The 24532-nt window shown below is 53.5% G+C and overlaps 1 protein-coding gene across 3 annotated transcripts in view; it reads right to left on the bottom strand.

Annotated features, from left to right (window-relative positions):
• Positions 1 to 24532, bottom strand: part of LOC100346950 (calpain-13) — a 137717-nt gene that overhangs the window by 13601 nt on the left and 99584 nt on the right. For 2 of the 3 annotated variants that reach the window (XR_016229505.1, XR_016229506.1), the window contains exons 6-12: positions 21522 to 21696; positions 20781 to 20855; positions 15968 to 16053; positions 12237 to 12311; positions 10740 to 10885; positions 8895 to 9037; positions 154 to 5015 (exon numbers count right to left, since the gene is read on the bottom strand). Coding sequence is in view for 1 of the 3 variants with exons in the window: in XM_089326590.1 (XP_089182716.1) it covers positions 154 to 356; positions 5004 to 5015; positions 8895 to 9037; positions 10740 to 10885; positions 12237 to 12311; positions 15968 to 16053; positions 20781 to 20855; positions 21522 to 21696 (915 nt within the window). In the remaining 2 variants the exon portion in view is untranslated. The remainder of the gene's footprint in view (positions 1 to 153; positions 5016 to 8894; positions 9038 to 10739; positions 10886 to 12236; positions 12312 to 15967; positions 16054 to 20780; positions 20856 to 21521; positions 21697 to 24532) is intronic. The other variant, XM_089326590.1, reaches the window with a different exon arrangement.

Raw genomic sequence — 24532 nt, 5'->3', positions numbered from 1 at the left:
TCTCTCAATAGGCTCTCAATAGCGAGGCCCTCACCGTGTCCCCCTTGGACACAGCACACACTAGCGCGACACAGAGGGCACAGCGCAGCCCGGCACTATGAACCTCAGACAACAAAGCAGAAGCAAACATGCAGGATGCCGCAAGCCCTGTACCTGTCACCATCCGGCACTTTCAGGAAGATTCGGAGCAGGAACTCGGCTTCTTCTCGATGTGTGGAGGGGACCACGATGTAGGTCCCAGGGTTCAGATGGAGGAACCTTGTCAGGTTACACTTGGTTTCACAGTCTACACCCTGGACAGCGTTTCTGAATGGGGAAAAAAAGGTGGGCGGCAATCTCTCCCGGAACTCCCGGAACTGGAAGACACGGGATCATCGTGAGAAAACGCTCTCCAGCCACCAGGAAAGGATCCCTCCCTCTTCCACCTTCTAGATCCTTCTCTGTTCACCAGAACAGCACCAAAGACACTGACAATGGAGGCCATCTTTGTCTGAACTCTCACACAGCACAGTTGAGGCTGCTCTGTTTGGGTGGCCCCTCGACAATGAATGCAGAGAAGTAGAACACACAGTTTCATCTGTGTGAGCCTGAGATCATATTGGCTTCTGGGTTTCCTTTCTCAGCTTAGAGAGAGAGATGACTTCCAGGAAAACTGGTGGCCTTGTCTAGTACCGAGGTTCTTTCTTTTCCCCTTGGGTCTTTCCCTTCTCTTCTGAACCTGTCACAAAACACCCCAGCCTGTGATAGCGTGGCACAGTAGGATTCTTTTCACTTCCTCTGGTTCACCTGCAGTGGGGCCCTGAGATTCCTTCTCATTGGAAAATAATAGGCCCTGATGACTTTCTTTTTATTTCAATATTTTTCTTAGAGATAAAACAATAAATATAATGCAGTTCCCATTACCAGATGTCACAGTCATATTACATAATAAAAATCCCTTACTAAACAAATTTTCCCTACTATAGTCTAGCCTGAAGAATCCATCTAGAATGGTTACACAGCATGAAATGATTATTTACGAGCTCTGCTTGAAGGGGGAAGGAGAGAGCTGCTGTGTACACGGCAGGGACAGGGCCATCTCCCAGGTGAGCCAGGAGCCAGTCCCCCAGGTGCACAGCAGGGGGTTCAGTAGCTCCTCCAAGGCCATCCTGCTGATGGAACCTACAGTCCCCAGCGGGTTCAGGAACCTGACTCACTTGGACCCTCCTGAAAAAAGCAGTGTTGGCACCCATGAGCCCTTCCCAGAGGGTGAGCCATGCCAGGAGTCCCTGGGTTGATCGTGCATGAGGGTGCGGGGAGGCAGCGCACAGCCCACCATCCAGAAGGCGAAGATGGCCCTGCTTACTGCCCTCCTCCCACCACTGGACACTCACAGCCCTGTCCAGGGTCCCCAGTGACAGTGAGAAATAGAGTGTGGGGAGAGAGGGGAGGCCTTGGTCCAGGGCTCAGGGGACCCCTCCCCTGTGGGGAGCAATCCGGACTAGACTGAGTTACTGGAATTAAGACTTATTCTATGCATCTGCTCTCCCACAATATGGCGCTGGGAGAGAAGAAAGAGGCTTCTACACAGCTGCCTCCAGTTCAGCCAATAAACTGTAGGACTTGCTCCTGATTGGAGAGCAGCGTGCTCGGCGTGTGGGCAGCCGAGTTGGGATTGGCAGAGGAGGACTATAAAGGAGAAGAGAGACGGCATGCACCAGGAACATCTATGGGGAACATCTAAGGGAACCCGTGCAGCCCCCGAAAGAGCCGGCCGGCGGTGTGCCGCTCCCCTGCGGAAGTGGGGAATGCGGCCAGGGGGAACTGCCCTTCCACGGAGGTGGAAGGGATAGTAGCCAACCCGGGAAGAACCAGCAGCAAACCCGGGGAGGGCCGAGCAGACGAAAGAACAGCGCAGGGTCCTGTGTCGTTCCTCCACGAAGAGGGGGAGCGACATAATGGTGCCGTGACTCGGATAGGAAACTTAGGACGGATAGGAAACCTAGGAGGGAAGAAACGGCAAGAAGCAGGAAAATACCGGAGAGAGAGACTAGCGAAGAGCCTAGGGGAAAGCCAGACGAGAAAGGTGCCGGAAGAAGCTATTGAAAGCCTAGGCATAGACTTGGATACGGACTGTGGGAAAGAAGTTAGGATTGAAAGCGAAAGTGAAACCTGGAGGAGGCTTGGACTCGGATACGGACTGTGGGAAAGAAGTTAGGATTTAAAGTGAAAGCAAGAAGAAACTTAGACTCAGATACGGACTGCAGGTTGAAAGTGAAAGTGAAACCTATAAGAAACTTAGACTTGGATACGGACTGTGGGGAGAGGCCAGGAGAAATGAGGGAGGAATATTGTTGGAAGAAAACTTAGGGAAACACACCGGGTAGAGAAAAATGTTAGGGAGGATGAAGCCGCGAGTGCAGGCCAAGCCATCTCGGAATTCTTCAAGTCACCCTGGGGAGCAAGAGGCGAAGATCTGGAACCAGAGGCAGAGACGTGGGCCGCCAGGATTCGCCAGGTTAGTCCGGGGAACTTGGACTGAATGCCGGTGGTGGCGGAAACATTCGCGGAAGCCGCCGCGTGCAGAGAGAGCACGGGGCATTGGCGCGAGGCCGTGGTGCGGGCGCGAAGTGCGTGGAGACTGCGGAGCGTGCGCGCAGAGCCGGGAACCCGCCGGCGGGGCGAGGCGCCAGGAAGCCGCGCAGAGCCATGAAGCTGCCGCGGGGCGAGGCGCCGGGAAGCCGCGCAAAGCCGGGAAGCCGCGCAGATCGGAGAAGCGCGGGCTGAAGCGGCTCAGAGCCGGGAAGCCGCCGAGAAGCAGTCTCGGGGCGGGCGCCGGGAAGCTGCGGGGATAAGAGAAACAGAAGTTTAGAAGTAAAAGAGAAATAGGAATGCTGGAAGATAGAAGTAAAATGGGAGAAATAGGAATGCCCGGAGATAGAGAAATAGAGAAATAGAAAGGCCTCCCCACAACATGGCAATTAGAAAGCTTGGATTCGGTCTGCCCGATAAGTGAGGCGATGAGCACCTGCGGCGGCTAGCAGCTTATGCGCCGCAGGTCACCGAAGACAGGCACGAATTAACATCAGTAAGGCCTCCCCACAATACAATTAGGAGGCTTGGATTCGGTCTGCCTGATTAGGCGATAAGCACCAGCAGGCAGCTCGACCAGAGTATGAGCTGCAGGTCACCGAAGATAGGCAAGAACCAACACTAATAAGTCTCCCCCACAATATGGCAATGAGAAGGCTTGGATTCGGTTTGCCTGACAGGGCTTGTAAGCCCCTGCAGGCTCGACCAGAGCATGCGCTGCAGGGCACCGAACACAGGCACGCATCAGCGCCTAAAAACCTCCTCACAACATGGCGAAGAGAGGACCCGGATTCGGTTTGCCTGATTGTAAGAACCTGTGGCAACTCTAGCAAGTAGAGCAGAGTGTGTGCTGCGGGACACCGAAGACAGGCGCGTATCAACGCCAAAAATAAAAAGAAAGGGGGATCTGTGGGGAGCAATCCGGACTAGACTGAGTTACTGGAATTAAGACTTATTCTATGCATCTGCTCTCCCACAATATGGCGCTGGGAGAGAAGAAAGAGGCTTCTACACAGCTGCCTCCAGTTCAGCCAATAAACTGTAGGACTTGCTCCTGATTGGAGAGCAGCGTGCTCGGCGTGTGGGCAGCCGAGTTGGGATTGGCAGAGGAGGACTATAAAGGAGAAGAGAGACGGCATGCACCAGGAACATCTATGGGGAACATCTAAGGGAACCCGTGCAGCCCCCGAAAGAGCCGGCCGGCGGTGTGCCGCTCCCCTGCGGAAGTGGGGAATGCGGCCAGGGGGAACTGCCCTTCCACGGAGGTGGAAGGGATAGTAGCCAACCCGGGAAGAACCAGCAGCAAACCCGGGGAGGGCCGAGCAGACGAAAGAACAGCGCAGGGTCCTGTGTCGTTCCTCCATGAAGAGGGGGAGCGACACTCCCCCACACATCAAGTTAACACAGGACTAGTTGTGCACAGACCTGTTTATGTTGTTCTAGGGATGGGCATGTGCCTTCCTGGTCCAAGTCTCCACACTGTCCTCCAGAGCTGGGAATGGGGTGCTGACCACTCCACACACCTGACTGCTCCCCTCAAAACCCTTCCAGATATTTCCCTTCTTGGGCTGGGGCACCCAGGGCTAGAGCAGGATCCTAAGCCCTGCCTGCAGCTGGGACACAGCTCCCAGGCAGGCCTCCTTGTTATCAGCTCTCTGCCTGAACTTCCGACTGTCCCCTGCACTGAGACTCCCTGCTCTGACCTCTGTCGGGAAGGGCTGGAAATGCCGCAGCCATGCTCAGCTGACTGTGGCCACATCCTGCTCCCCACACCTGTCTTCAGTAGCCAGGCAGATGTGCCTCCACTACACCTGCCCACTTGGCAGTGAGGGCACCACACGGCTCCTCTACACGGACAGAGCTGAGTGCTGTGAGCACGGACTTTGCCGAATCTGTCTGACCTTCTGGTCCTTCCTAATAGTTCTAAGTCGCTCTTCACTGACACTGAGCCAGGTCACCCATTTCGGAGGGGGAGATTTGCTTGTGAGTGGAGTTGGAGGACATTCCCTGAGGCTGCCTTTGGAGCACACGCATTCTGTGGGTGGCGGCTTTGTGGGGCTGACTAATGCAGGGGGCAAAGGATGCTCCTGAGGCACCCACTTTGTGCTGCTCTCGTCTTTGGTGAGATGGGATTGGATGCATCAAGCTCACCCCTCTACCAGTGGCAAATGCTTGCAAATGGGTCCAGCCCCTCTTGAATGCTAAACTAGGGAGCAGCTCAGGGGATCCAACCTTCAGACCAGGGCAGCTCAGTGTTTTCCCACCGAGCTGACCTGTCTGGGGATCCTAAATATCTGATGTGAGACAAAGCAAGGCTGCATTTGCAGCCACTGATTGCATGAAGGCCCTGGGTGCCGGAACAGGAAGAGCACTTTACCAACGGACAGCAGCCAAGGCATGGGAAGCCCAGGGAGGGTGCCGGCGAGCCATACCTGAGAGTCCACCTGTGGACGAGAGGAAGAAAGACAGGTTCAGGGACCTGCACTGAAACAGAAAGTCAAGTGGCCCTGGATCTCTTCTCCTCCTGTGTCAGCCTGTTCCCTGATACTCCTGGATGGAATGAGGATGATTACTGACCCGCTGTGCAGAGTTGTAAGAAAGGAAGCCGATTCAGCTGCAGGCAGCAGCAAGTTGGAGACCAGGAGGGGAAATATCTGAGGCATGCCTACCGCTCCTAACAACGCTGATAGCACTCACGGGGCCTGCAGACAAGACAGAACTTGGACCCAGTGTAAACTCCCCAACTTTGGGAGCTCCAGTGAGAAGGCAACGTCTTCCCATCAGACTAATGTAAGATATGGGTATTTGTTCTAGGATGCCCAGCAGCCAGGAACGCATGCATGTCTATGGGGAAATGGCCAAATGCCAGTCTTTCTGTGTAGTCAAAGGAAGCACTGATTCCAAGCCACTCTGCATTTTGTGAAGCACTTGTATAGGACATGCCATTCACAAAAATCCTGCCAGCAGACCCTAGGATCCAGGTCTATGGATATGGAAATGGAAAGTGAAGCTCAGTGGAGTTGGGGACACACAACAAGCCATGTGACTTTGTCACTGGAACACACATCAAGCCATGTAATTTTGTCACTCAGTCCTACTGCCATGACACTGGGATTTGGTTCTTTTCCACTGTTGATCCTGGGGCCCACCCATGTGGACTGACTTGGTTTGCACATTCTTCTCTGGAGGCCAGGGGGGACGAAAGAGGAGTCTGGAAATCCCAGAATAGGGGAGGAGATTTGGGGTGAGGATTACATGGCTTGTCCATCCCTGTCCCTTTCCACCTCCTGTCTTCTCCCTCCGTGTTCTTATACCACATATGTTCGGCATGTTGGTGTAAGGCAGAGCAGAGGCCCCATAGTAAGCAGGGAGCCACAGGCTCATGCCAGGGCTACAGTGCTCTTTTCACTGCATCTGCCCTGTGCCACAAACACCCTGAGACCTCGAGGGACTCCTGAGAGCTTGGCTGCTGCTACGTACAGGGCCTGCTGCAACCCAAGTGTTTCTGGAGCTGTCTTTGTTATTTAAGTCAAGATCTGAAATCCTGGTGTTGCAAGCTGGGCAAGTGAGAAATAATGCAAATCTAGCTGAAAAGTCGAGAAGAGGTCTTGCTAGCATCTTAAAAGTGAGTGTGATTACCTCCTGGCTAGGGCTCTTGAACTGTAAAGTCTTCCAACAAAACATGTTGTGTTGTCCAGCTCAGAGACCTGGACTCACAGATGATCACGTAAATAGCAGACCCAGGGACTGTGCATCAGAGCCATCCTGGGACCCTCTCTGGGCTTCTGACTCATGTCAGAAATGGGAGACTCAGCTGACCTATTGTTACTGGGTTTACCTGGAGCCCTGGCTTATTCCATCCTGGGTGGGAGGACCAAGTGCCTCAATGTCTTCCCTGCCCTTCCCAAATCCTTGCTTTTGGTCCAAACTTTTATCTGCACAGAGCTGAGAGGTGAGGGACATGGGGATGAGGATCCTCTTAGCAGGCATCTGAATCAGGAGGGATTCTTGACTGAGAACACCATAAACAACCGAGCTGGCATGGGCCAGAAAGCATTTCTTGGAAGAGTGTAGCTTCTCATGTCCATGGGAATCTGAACAGCACAGCTTGGAAGGTGGGCAGGCACCAGGTGAGCTGGCTACATGGATGGACACCACCGTAGGGACTGCCCTACTTTGCTGCTGTGAGGCTCAGAATTCTAGTCTGTTCCCATCTCTTCCATTTAATTCTTCAAGAGGAAAAGCTCTGCGTGGCAGAGTGTGGGTGGGTTGGGGGCAGGTAGGTCATGGTGGCGATGGGGGAGCACGTAACTGGACCAACCTGGGTCACAAGTCTACACCTTTGGCATCCAAAGTCTGGTAAAGGGAATTCCTGGTCTCCTTGGCTACCGCAGTAGAGGATGGACCCTGGTTCTCTCCAGTTCCCCCACTGTGGAAGGGTGTTCTGGTGCCAGAGTGTGATGAAAATGTCCAGGCCTGGCACTGTGGCATAGAGGGTAAGCCTCTGCCTACCACACCCGCATCCTGTATGGGTGCCAGTTCAAGTCCCAGATGCCCTACTTCCAATACAGCTCCCTGCTAATGTGCCTAGGAAAGAAGTGGAGGATGGCCAAGTTCTTGGGCACCTGCACCTGCATGGGAGACCTGGAAGAATCTCCTGGCTCCTGAGTTTAAGACAGCTCTGCTGTTGTGGCCATTTGGGGAGAGAACCAGTGGATGGGAGACCATTCTCTCTCCCTGCCCCTCCCCAACTCTCCTTCTCTCTGTGTAACTTTGACTCTCAAATAATATCTTTTTTTTTAAAGTCTAGAAAACATTCTTGGGAGATGTCCTTTGATAGCCTCAGTAGGTTTGGGACACCCTAAAGGTACTGTGCTGAACCCCAACAAGTTCCACTGAATTCTTACCACCCAGTGCCACTCTCTCCCTTTTCCTGAGACAGGATCTTGGTTTCCCTTGGGGCCCTGGGCATCAAGAGAAAAGCAAGGGCCTAAGACCAGCGTAGAGCCCTGGACCTGGGATCACAGGTCTTGGGATCAAACCTCCCCATTAGCTCCGAGTAGCACTTTGGCTAGCTCATTCTCACTCCCTGAACTTTAGCTTCTGCATCTCCAACAGTGTGGCTACCCGGGTTTTGAGACCATGAATGTGATCATGCTAGTAACTTTGAAGTGCACTATTGCTGTGAGGCCTTCTCATCAGTGCAACCAACTGTTCAGCCAGGAGTAGAGTACCCAGGGATCCTGCCTGCCCCTAAATGAGCTGGGACCCAAATTCTGCCTTACTCCCAGTGAGCAGGATTGAAGTCATTCCCAGATGCTGTCATCAGTAGTCTGGTCTGGTGATGGGACTCAGGCATCCCTGGCACTAACAACGGCAACTGGAGTGCTGGACAAAGGCATGGTGGACATCTGGGCTCCACCCCCAGCTCTGCTATGAACTCTATGTCATCTCCTCCCTGGGCCTTACTTACAGAGGAAATCCTAGCATTTAGTGGTGGCAGCTTTTCAATGACCCACATTAGTGCAGAGAATGACTTGAGAACCAATTCCCCTTCCTTTGGGTGTGCTGAATTGTTTGGGGCAGAAGGAGGAAGCAGAGGCATCAAATTTCCTTTTGCAGCTTGTTCCCCTTTTAAATGATGTTGTACAAAGCAGATTCCTATGTCTTCTACTCACACGCTGTATGTGCTGGCGTGCTGAGGGGCAGACAGCACCTCTGCAGCTAAGAAGTTGGTTGGGGGTCCACAAAGAGAGAAAGACCTGGACTTGGGCAAATGGCCGAACAGCTGCTCACAGGTCACATCCCAGCTATGGCTGCATTTTGGTCGACACATAAGAGAAAAATGCACCCTTTTCATTTATGTCCAGGATTTGCTAATCAATGATTAGAGAAGTCAATGATTCTCAAACTTTACTGAGCATAACCAGCCCCAGGGAACTCTTGAGAGTGCAGATTTTCACGCTCTGTCCTTGGAGATTCTGCTTCACGAGGCCTACGGTGGGCCCAGGAATCTGCAGTGCTTCAGTAACCGGGCTTGGACCAGACTCCTTTCTGAGCAACAGGTATTAGCTTCTGCAAAACAGGAAGTGATGCAAGTGGCCCAGGAAGGTGTGAGTCCCATCATCAACACAGGAACATCTAATCTCCCTCAGCTCCTAGGTTATCTTGCAAATGTAGAGTTAGACCAGATGAATATGATGGCCACTGTGAGCTTAATTTCCATGATGTGATGCATTCAAATCTCCCAGCCTGGCAGGAGGCTCTCCCCAGCTGGGAGAAATGTCCCCAGTGAAAGCCCTGAGGCAGGCAGGCTGCCTTACCTTGAAGACCTGGAAGTGTAGAGGAAACTGGTCATCTTCTGCCTTCAAACTTTGTGGCCTGACAGTGAGGGACACGACGACATTGCTGCCTCCCATGTCCTCTTGCACAGAAAACAGATAGCGAGTGTCCCTCTGAGGTCCTCCTATATGGGAAAGAGATGTTACTGATCTCAGCTCCACTCCTGGGGCTCCCAGTTGGGTCGATCACCAAGTTCAAGATTCCTGTGGGGTTGGATTATAAGCTCTGGATTTGGAGACCTAAGGCCTGGGTCTGGTCTTTACAGTTACTTGTTGGGGTACAGGTTTATTTTCTAAGCCTCAAATACAGGGTGGTAGAGTATAGTCCCAGCTTGGCAAAAACATTTCTCAACCTGTAAAGCCAAGGCCTATTTTTCTAATAATAAGGGGAATGAGAGAGCCCTTGGGTGTTAAGGCATTAGGGGTAACCACCAGAGCCTTGAAATGGCATCAATCACTCAAGCACCAATAGAGACAGGGGAAGATCAAATAGCAGGTGGCAGGCTAGGGTTCTCTTCTGCCCAAGCATGCTCATGGCTGCCAGAGCAAGAGAGAGAACCATTGTGGACACCATTAGATTCAAATGCATGGAGGAATGAAGATAAGACAGAGATGAGAAAACACACATCAGAGGGTCCAGGTCTCAACCTGGAAAGCTCTGACAGGGGAATGGGAAGCTGCCGAGGACATGGCCATGGGCTTCCTGCTCCCCTCGAGTAAGGGGAGGCGTTAAACTGCACCTAACAGGTACTTGATCAAGGCTTCCTTTCTTCTCTCCCTTGTCAGCTATTGCTAAAAATGGCCACAATATGTAACTTTGGTTAGTTTGATGACATGCAGTACATCCATGGAAGGGGACTTGGGTCTCACAGGCAGACAGGTGCAGCTCAGGCAGGTGAATTAGTAACTTAGCCACCTAAGAATGACCGCCTGGTGATGAGGTTGTGAGCAGCACAGTGAGCACTACAGCTGGAGGTGGAAAAGGTCACCCTGACTATGGAATCATTCAAGCAAACCATTGTCACAAGGCAGCCATTAAAGAGAATGCGTGTGTCTCAGTGCCAACACACACACCTATGCAGGCATGCACATACACACGCACACACACACAAATATATTTACAGCTTCTTTTATCAAGGGTAGATAGGCACACTCATATTTGTCTCTACAGGGAGCTGTTTCACGTATCAATGTCACAAACAGCGAGCAGGATATAGAGTGAGGGAATGTGACCCTCCCAGACTCAAGAGCAATAAGATTCATCTCAGAGGAGCCGAGGGATAGACTCAAAGGGACCTACCTCTGTGAGCTCACCAACCAAAACAGGGCACAGGGACTCACACATCCTCTCGCTGGTGGGCGGGTGGTGCGTGTGGGTTCAAGAGGGCTCATGGGGATTTCTAGTTCCACTGCTAACAGCTGGGGTGCTGAGGACCCAGAGGTCAAATGTACCCCAGGATCTCAAAGCTAACACATGGCAATGATAATGGTTTAATCTAGATTCTCACTTCTGTCCTGTGTTCTTTCCTCAGCTCTGTCCACTGCCTGAACATTCACCGATAAGTAGAGAGCCTGCTCCTCTCCCAGGAGAGGTGATATGGACAGAGGCAGACCATGATGGGCCAGAGGATGCTCACTGGAGCTTCTGCTACCCACTCCCCATCAGCAGTCACTTTCCTTGGAGAAGCAGGGGCTGTAAAATCCCCCTCCTTTCAGCTCCAGGGTGATGGTCTATTCAGAATCAAGGCCCAAAGAGAGCTGAAGCCAGGCCAAGGCCAGGGCTGACAGCTTCCATGCTAGCAGAATGACCACCAACACCAGGAATACCTGCAGTGTTTCCTAGAATCACTTGATTCTTAAATATCATTTGAGACCATCTTTCATGGGACATATTTCCTTGGTCCAGGGTGATTGGAAATTGGCTGCATACATATAAGCAGGTGAAGTTCTCCTGGAAATCTTGACATGACATCCTGTTAAAAACAGATACACATTAGTATCAGCAAATGATCACTGGTGTGTCCCAGGGGTGGATTCCACCCCTTTACTGTACCTTTTCTGTGCCAGCTGAAGTAGCCATTGACTTACCTCTGTCCTACCTGAAGCCCTGAGTCTGACGCAGGCTCACTCCCCTCCAAGAACCCTTCTGTTCAGTGGCTGGCAGGACAAGGGCAGGGTCAAACCCTCAATTCTGCACGTCTCTTGGCACTACCATCTCCTCAACCCCTTGAGCCAATTGCCAGCCCTCTCCAGGCCACAGCGACTGCCAGGTTCTCTTTGCTACAGGCCTCACATGCTGCTGCAAGCATTGCCTTTCTCTAGAGCCTCTTGCCAAAGTCACTGTTGAGGTCTTTCTCAGAATAAAGCTCATTCCACACTGAAAACCCCACCTCATTCTGTGGTTACACCAGGGATACTGAGAATATCTTTCCTTCTAACTCACATTTGTCCCTCTGAGTCTTAATTACTCAGATCTGGGCTCCTTTTCATATATTCACAATAAATAAACCAAACAAGTCCTCTAAGAAATGTCCAACTTGGGACCAGCACTGTGGCATGGCAGGCTAAGCTTCTGCCTGCAGTGCCGGTATCCCATATGGGCACTGGTTTGAGTTCTGGCTACTCCATTTGCAATACAGTTCTCTGTTATGGCCTGGGAAAACAGTGGAAGATGGCCCAAGTCCTTGGACCCCTGCATCCATGTGGGAGACCCAGAAGCAGCTCCTGGCTCCTGGCATTGGGTTAACGCAGCTCCGGCCATTGTGGCCATCTGGGGAATGAATGAACAGATGGAAGACCTCTCGCTCTCCCTCTCCCTCTCCCTCTCCGACTCTGTTTCTCTGTAACTCTGCTTTTCAAATAAATGAATAAATCTTTAAAAAAGATTTATTAAAATACATGTCTATCTTATCCTCTAAGTAGAAATGAGCCACTGGCCAAGAATGTGGTTTTAGACCATCCATCCCTGCCTGACTTCTGGGTGGTGATGCTGATGTCTACCCCTGTACTCAGAGCCAGAGCTGGGCAGTGGCCTCCTGCTGCTGTTTGGCATATCACACCAGGGAGACTGGGGAGTGCCACGGTGGTAACATGTTGGCACAGTAGACAGAGGTGTGACAACCATGCCTCCTAGTTGCTAGGAAACCTTTGGTACCAATATTCCTTTTGACCATTAAAATGTCCTGGAAGTACAGTGTTTCATACCCAAAATAACCTTCACACACAAGGAAAGGACATGGAAATCTCCATCCAAAATTGTGTCTTTGCAGGTACTGTCCATCCTTCTAAAGCAGGGATTTTTATGTAGTAAAGAAGGGTAAATACCAAAACTCGCCATCTTCCTTGTCTTCATATAGCTGGCTTTTCCACTGATTATGGATCTCCTGCCACTCTTGAGACCTGAGCATAGAGAGACAATCATTAGTGTGACCTACACAGAGCATTTGATCTCATCCAGGTGTTGCGCAGCAGGGCTTCTTTGCACAGGTCACCACTAGTCCCGGGGAGCAGGTGGAGAGTGTCATCTACCTGGGGACAGGAGTTAGTCGTTCCCTGTATGCTGATGACTTCCAAACACCTGTCCCCAGCCTGATCCTCACCGGTGAACTCTGGATGGCTCTACAGTCTGCCCCACTTCTCTGTAGATACTTCAAGACACATGTCTCAGACCACACCCATCCACTTCCTCCTCCTACTGCCTGAGTGGGAGTAGCAGGGGGTAACTCTCACTCCTGTCTCCCACGTCCAGACAGTCACCACACGTTAGTCACTGGTTGATTCCACCTCCTCAACTGCTCTCAAAGTCATCCACTAATTTCCAGCCCTCCTGGGGTTACCCTAGTTCAGACTACGCTCATCTCCCTGCTGGACTTCTGACTGGCCTCCCTGAACTCAGTCTTGGCCACTTTCTTATCCATTCCTTGCACCGACAGCAACAGGATCTTTCTAAAGTTTAGTCATGGGATGTCATTCCCCCACTCTCAGGGTACATTCAAGCCCCTGAAGGAGAGCCTTGGTTTCTTCCTACCTTCCAGGTCTCCCTGGACCATCTCCCACTTCCTCTCCTCTTCCCACCCTGGATTCTGTACTCCAGTGATAATGGCTGAATTCATTTCCTTAGAAATCCCTCCTTTCCCACCATCTCGGCTTTCACCATGATGCTTCCTCCACCTGGAACGTTCCTTCTCTCAGCTGTGGAGCCCATTGTCTCTTCCTCATCTTTCCTCTTAGAGGACACTTCCCCTAGGATGACTTTCTTGGCCCTGTGCCACCTACATCCTCCCTACACAGGATTGGTACGGTGCCTTTGAGCTCCCATAGCCCACTGCACCACTCCTATCTTGGCAAAATGCACCCTGCTGCTGGTTTCTTTGATGCTGTCCCCCACTGAGCTCCTAGTGCCATGAGGTCAGTGGGCTCTCTTGGCCACCATCCCATCGCAGGTGTTTAACACGTGCGTTTGACAGCAGGCAAGTGAGCTTTTGTTTGCCTTCTTCTCTGCTTAATGCTGGAATGAGGTATGAGGGATAATTCTAAAAGGTCATGGGAAACATGAAGTAAAAGAACTGTGTAATAATGTGCATTTTCTAGACACTTTCTGAATACTCCCGCTATTCCAGAAGCTAGTCCTAAGGTCTGCAGACGAGGAGACCCACAACAGGCAGAAGGGAGGAGCTGCCCCTCTGTCTGCCCGCTTTTCAGAGTGGAGTCATGCTCACGGGCAACAGCCCAGCGGCATAAAAAATTTAATGAGCTCCTGCTCCTGAAAGGGCTTGCATGGAGAACCCAGGCCACCTCCCCACCAGGATGACAAGGCAGGGGCCACCACTCCGGCTTCCGGCTGCAGGCTGAGGCAGTCAGATGTGTTATTGTAAAATGGCAATTTCATAATTAAGGGATAATTACATTTTCTGCAGTGTGTAAGGGAAAATAAATGTAGTGTAAATCAATATGCTATTGATTCATGCAAGTTTGCCTTTAAGTGTGTGTGAGTGAAATTTCAATTACGGCTGGCACAAGACCATCCGGGCGCTCCATCCATCTCCGCTCCTACAAAGCAGGGAAGAAATCGCCCACCTGCAGACAGTGCAGACAGTGATTTGCTGGCCCCGTGGCTGCCTTCCAGCCTGGCTTCTGGTGGAAGTGGGTGGCCCTCGCCACTCAACCAGGCAGTGACCTACAGACTTGGTGCTGCTGCCGCTCCTGCATCCATCGTCCAAGCCCTGGCCTGCACACATGTCTCCCTCGCTCAGAAGCCCCCCGTCAATGCCCACTCCTGTAGGGTACAAATCCAAGTTCCCATGCAGGCATCAGGCACCCCAAGCCCAGCTCCCCATACTCCTTCTCTTACCTTCCTCTTCATCAGGCTGGCCTGGCTGTGCCCTGGCCTGCACATCCCTTCCCACCCAGGGGCACCCAGGGTTCTCCTTGCCCACTCCCTAGTGCCTCTGCTAGGTTCACAGAGGACTTGATGCTTAGTTGGAGACATGAGTGAACCATCAGCTCAGGTGGGTTTGTGCCTCCTCCACACCTCCCCCAGGGAATGTCACTGCCTTTCGCCCTCTCTCCATTCCCACCCCCCAGCCAACCCCACATCAGGAATTCAACCTCAGGCTGTACTGGGCAGCTTGGGGTAAGGAATGGGAATGAGAACTGGACAAGGATAGAGGCTGTTATGATTTCCCTAGGGAAGGGGGAGGAATAGAAGTATCAGAGGGAAGAGGGGTGACCAAGCTGCCTTAGTTTGGAGTTTACAAGTTCATTCCCCTTCTCGGGGCAGGGATGGGCAAGAGCCTGGATCTACTCTTCAGGGGCACCTGAGGTCACATCCAGGGCTACTGTACACATCACTCTGCTTTGCTTCCCTTCGCTTCTTTCTCCCTCAACCCAGTCCTGCGTTCATCTCACACGTGCAGAGCGCCCACATGTGCCAGGCACACACCAGCTGCTCAGGCTCACCTGGAATCAGCGACCACTGCACAGCTTATCTGAGAGCATCAGGCCAGCCAGAGTCTGGGCAGCCTGGACCTGGGCCTGGAGCCCTGGTTGGCTCTGCGTCTCCTTCTGGAACTCACTGTCCTCACTGTATTGATTTTCTCTCCTGCTGGGCCCAGTCCTCCTATTGTTTTGGATGCATTTCATTTCCTTTCCAATCACGTTCCCCTCCCGGCAATGCTGCTGGTGGCCACTGAACCATGGCTCTTTCTATTGGTCTACACAGACCTGCAGAGCCACACCATGGGGCTGGGCCCCAGGGAATGCTGGGAAGAACAAGTAGCCTGGTGCTGCGCCTCTGTCTTTCCCGGGACCACTTCTCCTTCTCGGTCAGCAAGCAGCTGGGGGACCAGGAGTCAACCCCCATGGCAATGGTGAAGGGCCAGCCTGGCTCTTGGGGGAATGCTGAGACCACTCTGCTGGCCCCCGCTGGGGCCTACTTCAGGGCACTGAGAGCATCCACTCCCACAGTGAGCAAGGCGCTATTCCAGCACCCAGGACAGCGGCAGTCCAGGTCAGCAGGCAGGACTGAGGATTGGAGTCCACTGAGCAGAAGGTCGTCCAGACCCCTGCCTCCGTTTCCCCACCTCCCCCTACATAGGAAGCCTTCTCCATCTTGATGATGCAGCCTCCTCCAAACCAGAATCCCATGGGATCCCATCAAAAGATGACGTTCTTTTTCTCCATCTCTCTGGCCAAATGGGGGCTTGGCTCCTGCCCTGCCTCCAGCCCTCTGTGCTAATTCTAGGTATGTGGGTTCATAGCTCCAGACCATGGCCAACTGGAGGAGAGACACTGGCTCTTGTCAACTGTATATATCCCACAGCACTCGTCCCCCCAACTCAGAGCACTTAATACAGAGAACACAATAGGTGTTTAATATGTACTCAGTGAATCGCACCATGGGAGCTTGAGTTAGAGTGACAGCCACACCAGGTGTGAACCAGACAGGTCTGTGGTAAAACCCACAGTCAGCAAGAGAGATGTGCCCACGTGGGCAGGGTGCCCCCTCCACACTGGCCTCTCAGGGAAGAATGGGGAGAAGTTTCCAGAAGCCATACCCATCACTCCAGCGCCCTTTCCACTCCGTCTTGCCCCAGGGGTTCCACAGGCGAATGAGTCCTTCCTGTCTTCCCCTGTACTGGATCTGCAAAGAACAGAGAAGCAAGCGGTCAGGGCTCTCCAGTGCAAGTCAGAGCAGGGGAAGCTGAGCACAGCTGCTTTTTACCAGCAAGGATGAATTTTTTTTTGACAGCAGAGTGGACAGTGAGAGAGAGAGAGAGACAGAGAGAAAGGTCTTCCTTTGCCGTTGGTTCACCCTCCAATGGCCGCCGCGGCTGGTGCGCTGCGGCCGGCACACCGCGCTGATCCGATGGCAGGAGCCAGGTGCTTCTCCTGGTCTCCCATGGGGTGCAGGGCCCAAGCACTTGGGCCATCCTCCACTGCACTCCAGGGTTATAGCAGAGAGCTGGCCTGGAAGAGGGACAACCGGGACAGATTCCGGCGCCCCAACCGGGACTAGAACATGGTGTGCTGGCACTGCAAGGCAGATGATTAGCCTAGTGAGCTGCGGCACCGGCCAAGCAAGGATGAATTTAACCTCAGACCTCAGCTGGCTGCAGCCAGAGCAAGAAAAATGGAAGCAAACAAATCACCATGTCTCTGATGCCTGCGTGGTGTTGGGATGAGAGAGGGGAGAAACTTGCCCCTGTCTCTGTTGGCCCTTCACAAGGGCAGGTGCCAATTCAGCACCCCTATGACTACACCCAGGACCCTGGGCGAGCTGAGAGGCAATAGCAGATAAATGGCAGCGATGTGGCTTCAGGCTGCAGAGGAGAGACCTTTATGGGTTCCCAGGGCTTGCCAAGCCCTGTCACAGGCAGCATCTCTATTCCATAGACACAGCCTATTTCCTGGCTCCCAGCCCATTAGGAGCTATGGCACCATTTCCATGGCACTGAAGTGAGATGGGAAGGTAGAAGAGGCTGATATGATTAAGAGTGGGATAGCCTGAGAGCCATAGCCCAAGGCTAGCCCTCCTCATCCTGCATCCCAGCACTAACCAGATGTCTCTGTCTGTGAGCAGGTGGCCCACGATGACCTAAACTTTTCTCCCTGCTACCTGCCCCTGGGAAGCTCATCATCACTCACTGCAGAGGCCAGGGTTGCCCCTTTGTTCCATTCTACCCACACACGAGAAAGCTACAAGCAAATGAGGGCAGGCCCTTGAGCCCACATCCCAGGAGCCAGCAGCCCTTAGCCGGGGAAGGGCATTAAAATGCCACTGAGTCACAGCCGTGATACTGCTTTGTGTCAATGTTGTCTGAGCGACAGAGACCTGCAGGGGAGAGAGAAGGGCCGAGCTTGCCTGCTGATTCTAAGGCAGGGGAGACAGAAAACCACAATAAACCTGGAAGAGAACCCCTGTGGGGAAGCGGGGCTCCAAGCCAGCCACCCACTAGTGTGTTAGGCCTTTGTTCCTCCCTTACAGAGCTTGCAATGTGCATCAGAGCTTAGGCACTTTCCCAAGGACACAGGGCAAGTGGCAGGGGCAGAGCTGTGATTCCAGTTGTCTGTTCCCCAACTCTGGGCTCTTAATGCTGGAATTGCATATGGGTGAAGATCCATTTGTGGGTATGCCTGTGACCTTGACCTTGAATGTGACACTGGAGCCACTTGGCTAGGCTCTTGGACGAACTCTAGGTCATCACCATAAAGGAGCAACACAGTAACTTAAGCGCTCGGGAGCTTGCCCATTGCGGTCCTTCTCTGCTCCCTGTCTCTGGCTGGCACTGCAGTGGAAGGTGCTCTGGCTCTAAGTGGCACAAACCCAGGCTTCTCACCCCTCTCTGTGCCCCTCCAGGCACTCTGAGCCTTGCACAGAGTTAATTATTAACTACCAGCATCTGATGGAGCCCTGGGACAGGGACATGAGAAACAGTTGCCCCCCGGTGGCCCAAAGAGTTTTACAGCCACCCTCTGTGCACAGTGATGGTGAGGGGGCTCAGTTAGCATGGGGAAGAAAATCAGCCAGAGACTCAAAGGGCTGAGGCCAGGGCTCAATGAGGCATGCAGATAACACTCACCCCCTCGCCCAGGGGAGTTGCTGACTGAGTTAGGTGCATAAGAAAGAATGCCAGCTTCATTTATCTTCCTGGCTGCGACCCGCCTGGAGGAAGGATGAGCAGATTAAAAAGCACGATACATTCACAGGCTCATTTAATCTCAGCACTGGTGGGTCAGCTCTCCGACCACCTCGCTCTCAGCCCTTATAGGACTATGTCATGCCTTCATGATGGTACCCTACTGAGAAGCATGTGGGCCTTGGCCAGGGAGCACCGGGGTCACCCTCAAGGCCAAGGCCTTTGCTGTGGATGAGAATGGGCTGGCTCATGTGCTTCTTCCTTGGCTACTGACCATACTCTTATCCCCAGGCAGCTCTCAGAAAAGGCCAAGAGGCAGCCCAAGTTATCTAAACCTAGACTAGCAGTTCCTCAGATATATTCTCTTGAATATAGTTTCCGCTGACCACTAACAATTATTCCTAGAGAGAAATCCAAGCAGTACCTGTGTGGTTAATGCAGACTCTCTCAGAACCTTTTAGAAGCTAACACACTGCATGAATTTCCAAGAAGGGGCTATGCAATCTACACTTGTCCAGTGTCCTAGAAAACCTGTTTCTACAGAGGACACAGCCAGCCTGTCCATCCTCAGAGCACACGCTGGGGAACAGCAGCTGCTGGGAATGGAACACGTGGGACATGCGGTCTTGATCACCTCTTGTCACAGCAGAGGTGTGCTCATCAGATCGCTCAGGGTGTCCTAAAAGCAAGTCACTGCGTGTCGCGAAGCATATGGGCTGTGAATGAGATCAGCAGCGGCCCCCACCAGCTGGGGCATTTTCATTGCTGCTCTGTGGCCCGGCAGTCACAGCCACCCCTGCCCACCTCTAGCCACCCCCTGCAGGCACTCACACTCCAGTGAGACGTCTGGCTACACAAGCCCCATCTCCCCTGTATTCAGAGGAGACAGAAAGGCTGTCTCAATGTTTATAAAGTGTTTTCTCCAAGGGTGGCAAGTAGACAGTGTGGGGACCATGACTCCCTTGGTCCCAGCCCAACACAGGTGTTTCCCATTGATCACAGCTCTCTTTCCCCAGTCTGGGGGCAGAGCCATAGCCTGGTGAACCTGGTAATCCAGGCTCTCTGACAACTGAGCAAAACTGGCACATGACATAAAGTCTATTCTCTGTCCTCAGATGTGGCCATGTCTGAGACAGGGGAGCTGCAGGACAGGCGTGTCCATATGTGGCCAGTGGTGATGATGGCACTGGCTGACACCAAGGAGACCTCAGGGAGGTCCTTGGAGGGGCAGAGGGAATGGCACACAGTTCAGAAGCAGGGAGTCAGGTGACGTCACGACCAGGGTCTCTTCTGGGCTGTGTGTTTCAGAGGAAGCTCTTCCTCGCTGGCAGGAAACAACATTTGAGCTCCTCACATACATTCTGGGATGGTCGGTCAGCAGGGTCCCCTTCACAGCCAAGGGCAATGCACCCATTCATTCATGCCAGTGCTCCCATCCATTGATCCAACAAGTATAGATTAGATGCCTACTGGGAGACAGTAGTCCCCTCCCCAGAGAGGGCACTAGGGAGACAGGAGATATTGTCCCATTTTATGAATTGGGACATTCTCCACCAATGGAGCAACTGGCCTCAGGTCATTGGCCAGGGGAGAGAGACTGATGCAGAGGGAGGTGGTGCAAGCATGGGAAAGCGACAGATAGAACCTGACACTCTGCATTCCTTGCTCCATACTCCTGTGGGAAATGTGTCCTGGGGGTTAGACCCTGCCTCTCTCGGCTTACAAATTATCATTAGATGTAAAGAGTGCTAGAAGAATAGAGATGGGCAGCGTTAGCAGGAAAGCCTCATAGGGACGTTGAGATGAGCAGTGAGGAGCTGCAGCGGCTGCACCAGCCGTGTCACAGGTGCTGTCTCTGGATCCCAGTGAGAGACATCTCTCCGGGCAGGCCTCAGCCTCTGCATTAGTGGATGGAGGAGGCTGGACTTCAGCAGGGTCTTCCAGGCCCGACTCCACGCACCGACCTCCTTAGACTTATGTCCGTTCCAAGTCAGTTCTCCCTTTCAGGGGCAAGGGTGCCCTTCAGCAATGTCCTCCTTCTTTTGCACAGAGACAGAGGTTTATCTAGGCACATGGTGGTCCAGCTAGAACACCCCTGGCCTTTGTGGGGCCATGGGACTACGGCCAGACTCGTGGGCAGTGAGTGGAAATGGTCCGTGCCCCCGACACGGATAAACGAGGGTGCCCTGGCCTCTTCCTCCCTCACTTGGGAGAGAAGGGGTTTGGGAGGAGCTGGTTTTGGACTCCCAGATGGCAGCTCTGAGCTGAGGAAGGCAGAGCCACCCAGGAGCCCTGGATCTCCTGTGTCCCCGAGGGAGCGGTGACCTCTATCTTGTTTAAGCGCCTGTTATTTGGAGTGGGCTTCACCATAGTGGTTCTGCTTGTACATTACAAAGAAACCCCTTTCAGGGCAAACTCCCCTCCAGAGTCTACCAGTGGGGCAGTCAGCTCCTCCTCTCTGGGGTTGAATCTTGCAGCCACGCTGACATCCTGACCTGAGTCAGCTCAAGGACAGTGTCTCAGGTATGTTCCTCGGGCGGGTGGGGCGTGGGTGCCAGGAACTCTGGACAGACAGGGGACCCGAGGCTGGCTGTGGTGGGTACCACGGGACTGCACGTGATAAAGGCTCTTGGCAGCTTTGCTGGGGGCCTTTGTGCCAGCTCCCGGGTAGAGGGAGAAGAACACTGAGCCGAGTCCAGTGCAGAGACACCAGGCCTGTGGCCGGCCTTACCTGCTCAGCCCCGGTCACCGTGTAGGCATGCTGATCCACCAGCCCATTCTCCATCACCAGGGCCTCATCTGTTGGCTGCAGGGGAGAAAGCAAGGTAAGCTTCTCACAGATGTGGAAGCACTCAATTCAGAGAGGGGCAGAGCCAGTTGGGTCCCCCCAGCTCACTGGGGAAGGTGCCGGTGCCTAGAATTCTCTTCTCGAGAGGTGGAGTAGGAAGGCCATTGGGTGTGGAGGTTCCAGGTAAGTCCAGCCCCAGGAGACCACCCATGGCTGAAGGGACCCCACAGAGACCTGAGACCCTGTGCTGCTTGCCAGGCCAACCACTGGCAATCAGGGAGACACTGCACAGAGTGTGCCTGCTGGGCCATTTACAAGGGCCAGGAATCTCCCTCCTTGTGCTGTAACTGGGTTCTGAGTGCATCCTGGGTTTCCAGTGGCATTTGGGGTCAGGAACATGTGAATCAAGGACCACGTGCTTAAAGAGTGTGAGAACGGTCCCCATGCACAGGGAGCCAGGTGACTCAGACAGACTCAGATAACGCAGAGGTGTGCCTCTTTGCCCTCCCATTGGGGCCAGTGAGAATCAGAGAGCCCAGGGCTCCACGGAAACTCGAGACAAAATCCAAAGGAGCCACCTTCCCCAGTAGATGGCCACACAACCCCTCTCCCCAACAGTCACCTGGGAATCTACCGCTCCTGGTTGCAAGGAAGCAGCAAGTCCCGGCTTTGCAGCCGACTCACCCCCTTCGGCGTGGCACAGGTCATCAGGGAGCCAGTCCTGGCGGCCATCTTCACTGCCCTCACCAAGTCAGAAGGGGAAGAGTGCAGGTTGACGTTGGTGACTACTCCTCCCGTGAGGTCCACCAGGGCATCAGGGAGGTAGCCGTAGTGCAGGTGGGAATAGGATCCACATAGCCTGGGAGGGGGAAGTCGGATTACACAGGGGGCTACTTTTGCCGCTTTGACCGTCTCCGGGGAGGGAGGAGGCTGCACTGACTGCACGTTTCCTGGGCGAGGAACTACCGATCCACTAGGAGCACAGCCACCCCTTCCGCTCATCCATCTGGGACTCCAGCAGTCTGCTGCCCATGCGGGGACCAGAACTTTCCTCCCTGCCTCGCTTCCTTGGCCTTCCAGAACTAGACAGTCCCACGAGCACAGCGTTGTGTGGAGGTGGGCAGTACAGGTGCTGGAGTCACAGGCCAGGGGTCGAGCCCCAGCCTCGCCACAGGCTTAGCCGTGGGACCTGGGTGAGCTGCTCGGCCTCATGGGGTTTGCTCAGCATCATGCACACCAATACTGGATGCTATTACAGTGAGCATCTGCTCTGATTGGTGGCAGTGTTAATCTCTGACTGTGTGCCAGACACCAGGCAGGGTGTATGTTCTGCCCTCCAAGGACTCCCAGTCACCAGCCCTGCCGCCTTTTGATTTTTATTTTTCAGATTCACGTATTTGTTTGAAGGTAAAAATTACACACAGAGAGGGAGAGACAGAGAGATCTTCCATCTGCTGATTCGCTCCCCAGATGGCCGCCACAGCCAGGGCAGAGTCAGACTAAAGCCAGGAGCTCCCACGTGGGTAGCAGGGGCTCACACATGTGAGCCATCTTCCTCTGCTTTTCCCAGGCCACTAACAGGCAGCTGGATTAGAACAGGAGCAGCTGGGACATGAACCAGAACCCACATGGGATGCCGGTGTGTCACGAGCGGTAGCTTTGCCTGCTACACCACAGCAGCAGCCCTAAGAAGTGTTTTATTAAAGAAATCCAAGGTTGCACAGGACAAAGGGACATGGCCACAGCAAGTACCACATGACAGATTTCTACCAACTTGTTTTAGGGCTGATTGCAGACCTTAGCGTCCTGTCTCTCCTTCCTTCTGACTCAGGTTATGGCTGGCACTAGGCTCTGATTGCAGGAGCACTGACTCAGCCGATGGCAGAGCCTCTGGTTGGCCACGCTTATGGCCTGCTGGGTCTCACTGCTCCACTTCCTTGATGCTCCTGGATTCTGGTTCCTGGTCCTCAATGCATGGTGCTGCAGTAGGCATTTAGCCTAGCAGTTAAGGTGCACGAGTTTCACATCAGAGTACAGGGATCCATACCCAGCTTCCTGCTATATACACCCGGGGCAGGGGTGAGGATTCAAGGAATTGGGTTCCTGCCACCCATGTGGGAGATTATGGCTGAGTTCTCAGCCCTGGCTTCAGCCACAGTTCAGCTCCATCACTCACACACATACACATGTACGTGTGCATTTGGAGAGTGAACCAGTACTTGGGAAATCTCTCTCTCTCCATGTGTGTGTTTCTGAAATTGGAAACCTGAGAGCTTTGCTGAGGGTACTGGAAGTTCACAAGGACTGGGGTTCTGGAACCACTCCAGAGCCTACCAGTACAACCTGCTGCTCACTGTGACAGTCCCTTCCTGGGGACACACCCAGAGGCCCTATCTGGCAGCAGCCAGAGCAGCTCTAGAAAGGCAGCCATGGGCACCATCCCCGGTTGCCACATCATAGACACTGCCTTAGGGTCTGAGCCTCCTGCAGGGTCTTGTACACACATAATTCTGCAGTGACCACAGTCAATGGGAATGACCTCCACCCCTCATGGCCCACCGGCTTCCTGCCCATGTCCTTTGGCGCCTTCTGTCTATCCACAGTTCCCATAACACCCATCGTGGCAGTAGCTGGCCTGTGGACAAGGAGCTCTCACTCTCTCCGCTGTATAAACACAAGTTCTCTGTCCTGCTGGTGCTTTGGGAGCCGGGTGACTACTCTTAGCTCCATTGGCTGACAGCAAGCACAGCACCTGAAGCGGGGAACTCTGATAGAGTCTGGTCCTCGTCCCCTGCTTCTGCCTGATATGTGGGGAGTGTGGGCCCAGCCATGATGAAGAAGAGGGAGGAGTGCAGAGATCCAGGGCAGAGGTGGCCAGCAGGGGGCAGTGCTGGATTCCAGGGCAGGGGCGGCCAGCAGGGGGCAGTGCTGGGATCCACGGCAGGGGTGGCCAGCAGGGGGCAGTGCTGGGATCTAGGGCAGGGGTGGCCAGCAGGGGGCAGTGCTGGGATCCACGGCAGGGGTGGCCAGCAGGATGCAGTACTGCAGTTGCGCTCTGCAGATTATCCGGGCAGGTGGATGTGCAGCCAACCGGGCCATCATCCCCATTCTCCTCTCAATGTTCCAACCTTGGGGGAGGGGGTTTAAAAAAATCCCCATGCAAGTTTTTCTCCCCCCACATTCAACAGACTCGGCCAATTCATGTCCACGCTCCCCAAGCAGGAGGACAACTGAGCAGGTAGGGTCCAGGTGTTCATGCAAGTGCTGCCCACACCAGTGGGGCAAAAGTACAAACCTGCAGGGGGACAGATGGGACCTCCACGTCTCCCCATGTGCCAGACACCAAGTTCCAAAGGAAGCAAACCAAGAAGCCCTTCTCAGTAGGGCAGATTGATCAAGGAATGGTGGGAAAGCACCTGACCAGCTTGGCATCAAATACTGCGTGACCCTGGGTGAGTCGGCTCACCTCCCTGAGCCCCAGAGTCTTGGGTCTTTCACAGAAGAAGGTAAGGTTCTGGGCAGCTGGAGGCCCGTGCGGCTCTGCCGGGCTGTCCCGAGTTGCATTGGAGTCTCCCCTGCGTGGTGCAACTCCCTCTTGGGATAGATGGGGGACAGCTTCCAGAGAGCTGGATGGTTTTATCCCTCACTGGATTCCTTGAGGCTGGGGCATGCGGATGCCATGTCTACTTTTCCAT

This window comes from Oryctolagus cuniculus, chromosome 2, assembly GCF_051225735.1.
Source record: "Oryctolagus cuniculus isolate XC-2025 breed Fujian yellow rabbit chromosome 2, ASM5122573v1, whole genome shotgun sequence".
Taxonomy (NCBI): domain Eukaryota; kingdom Metazoa; phylum Chordata; class Mammalia; order Lagomorpha; family Leporidae; genus Oryctolagus; species Oryctolagus cuniculus.
The sequence above is the reverse complement of the archived record's forward strand: the minus strand, read 5'-3'. Positions and strand labels throughout refer to the sequence as shown.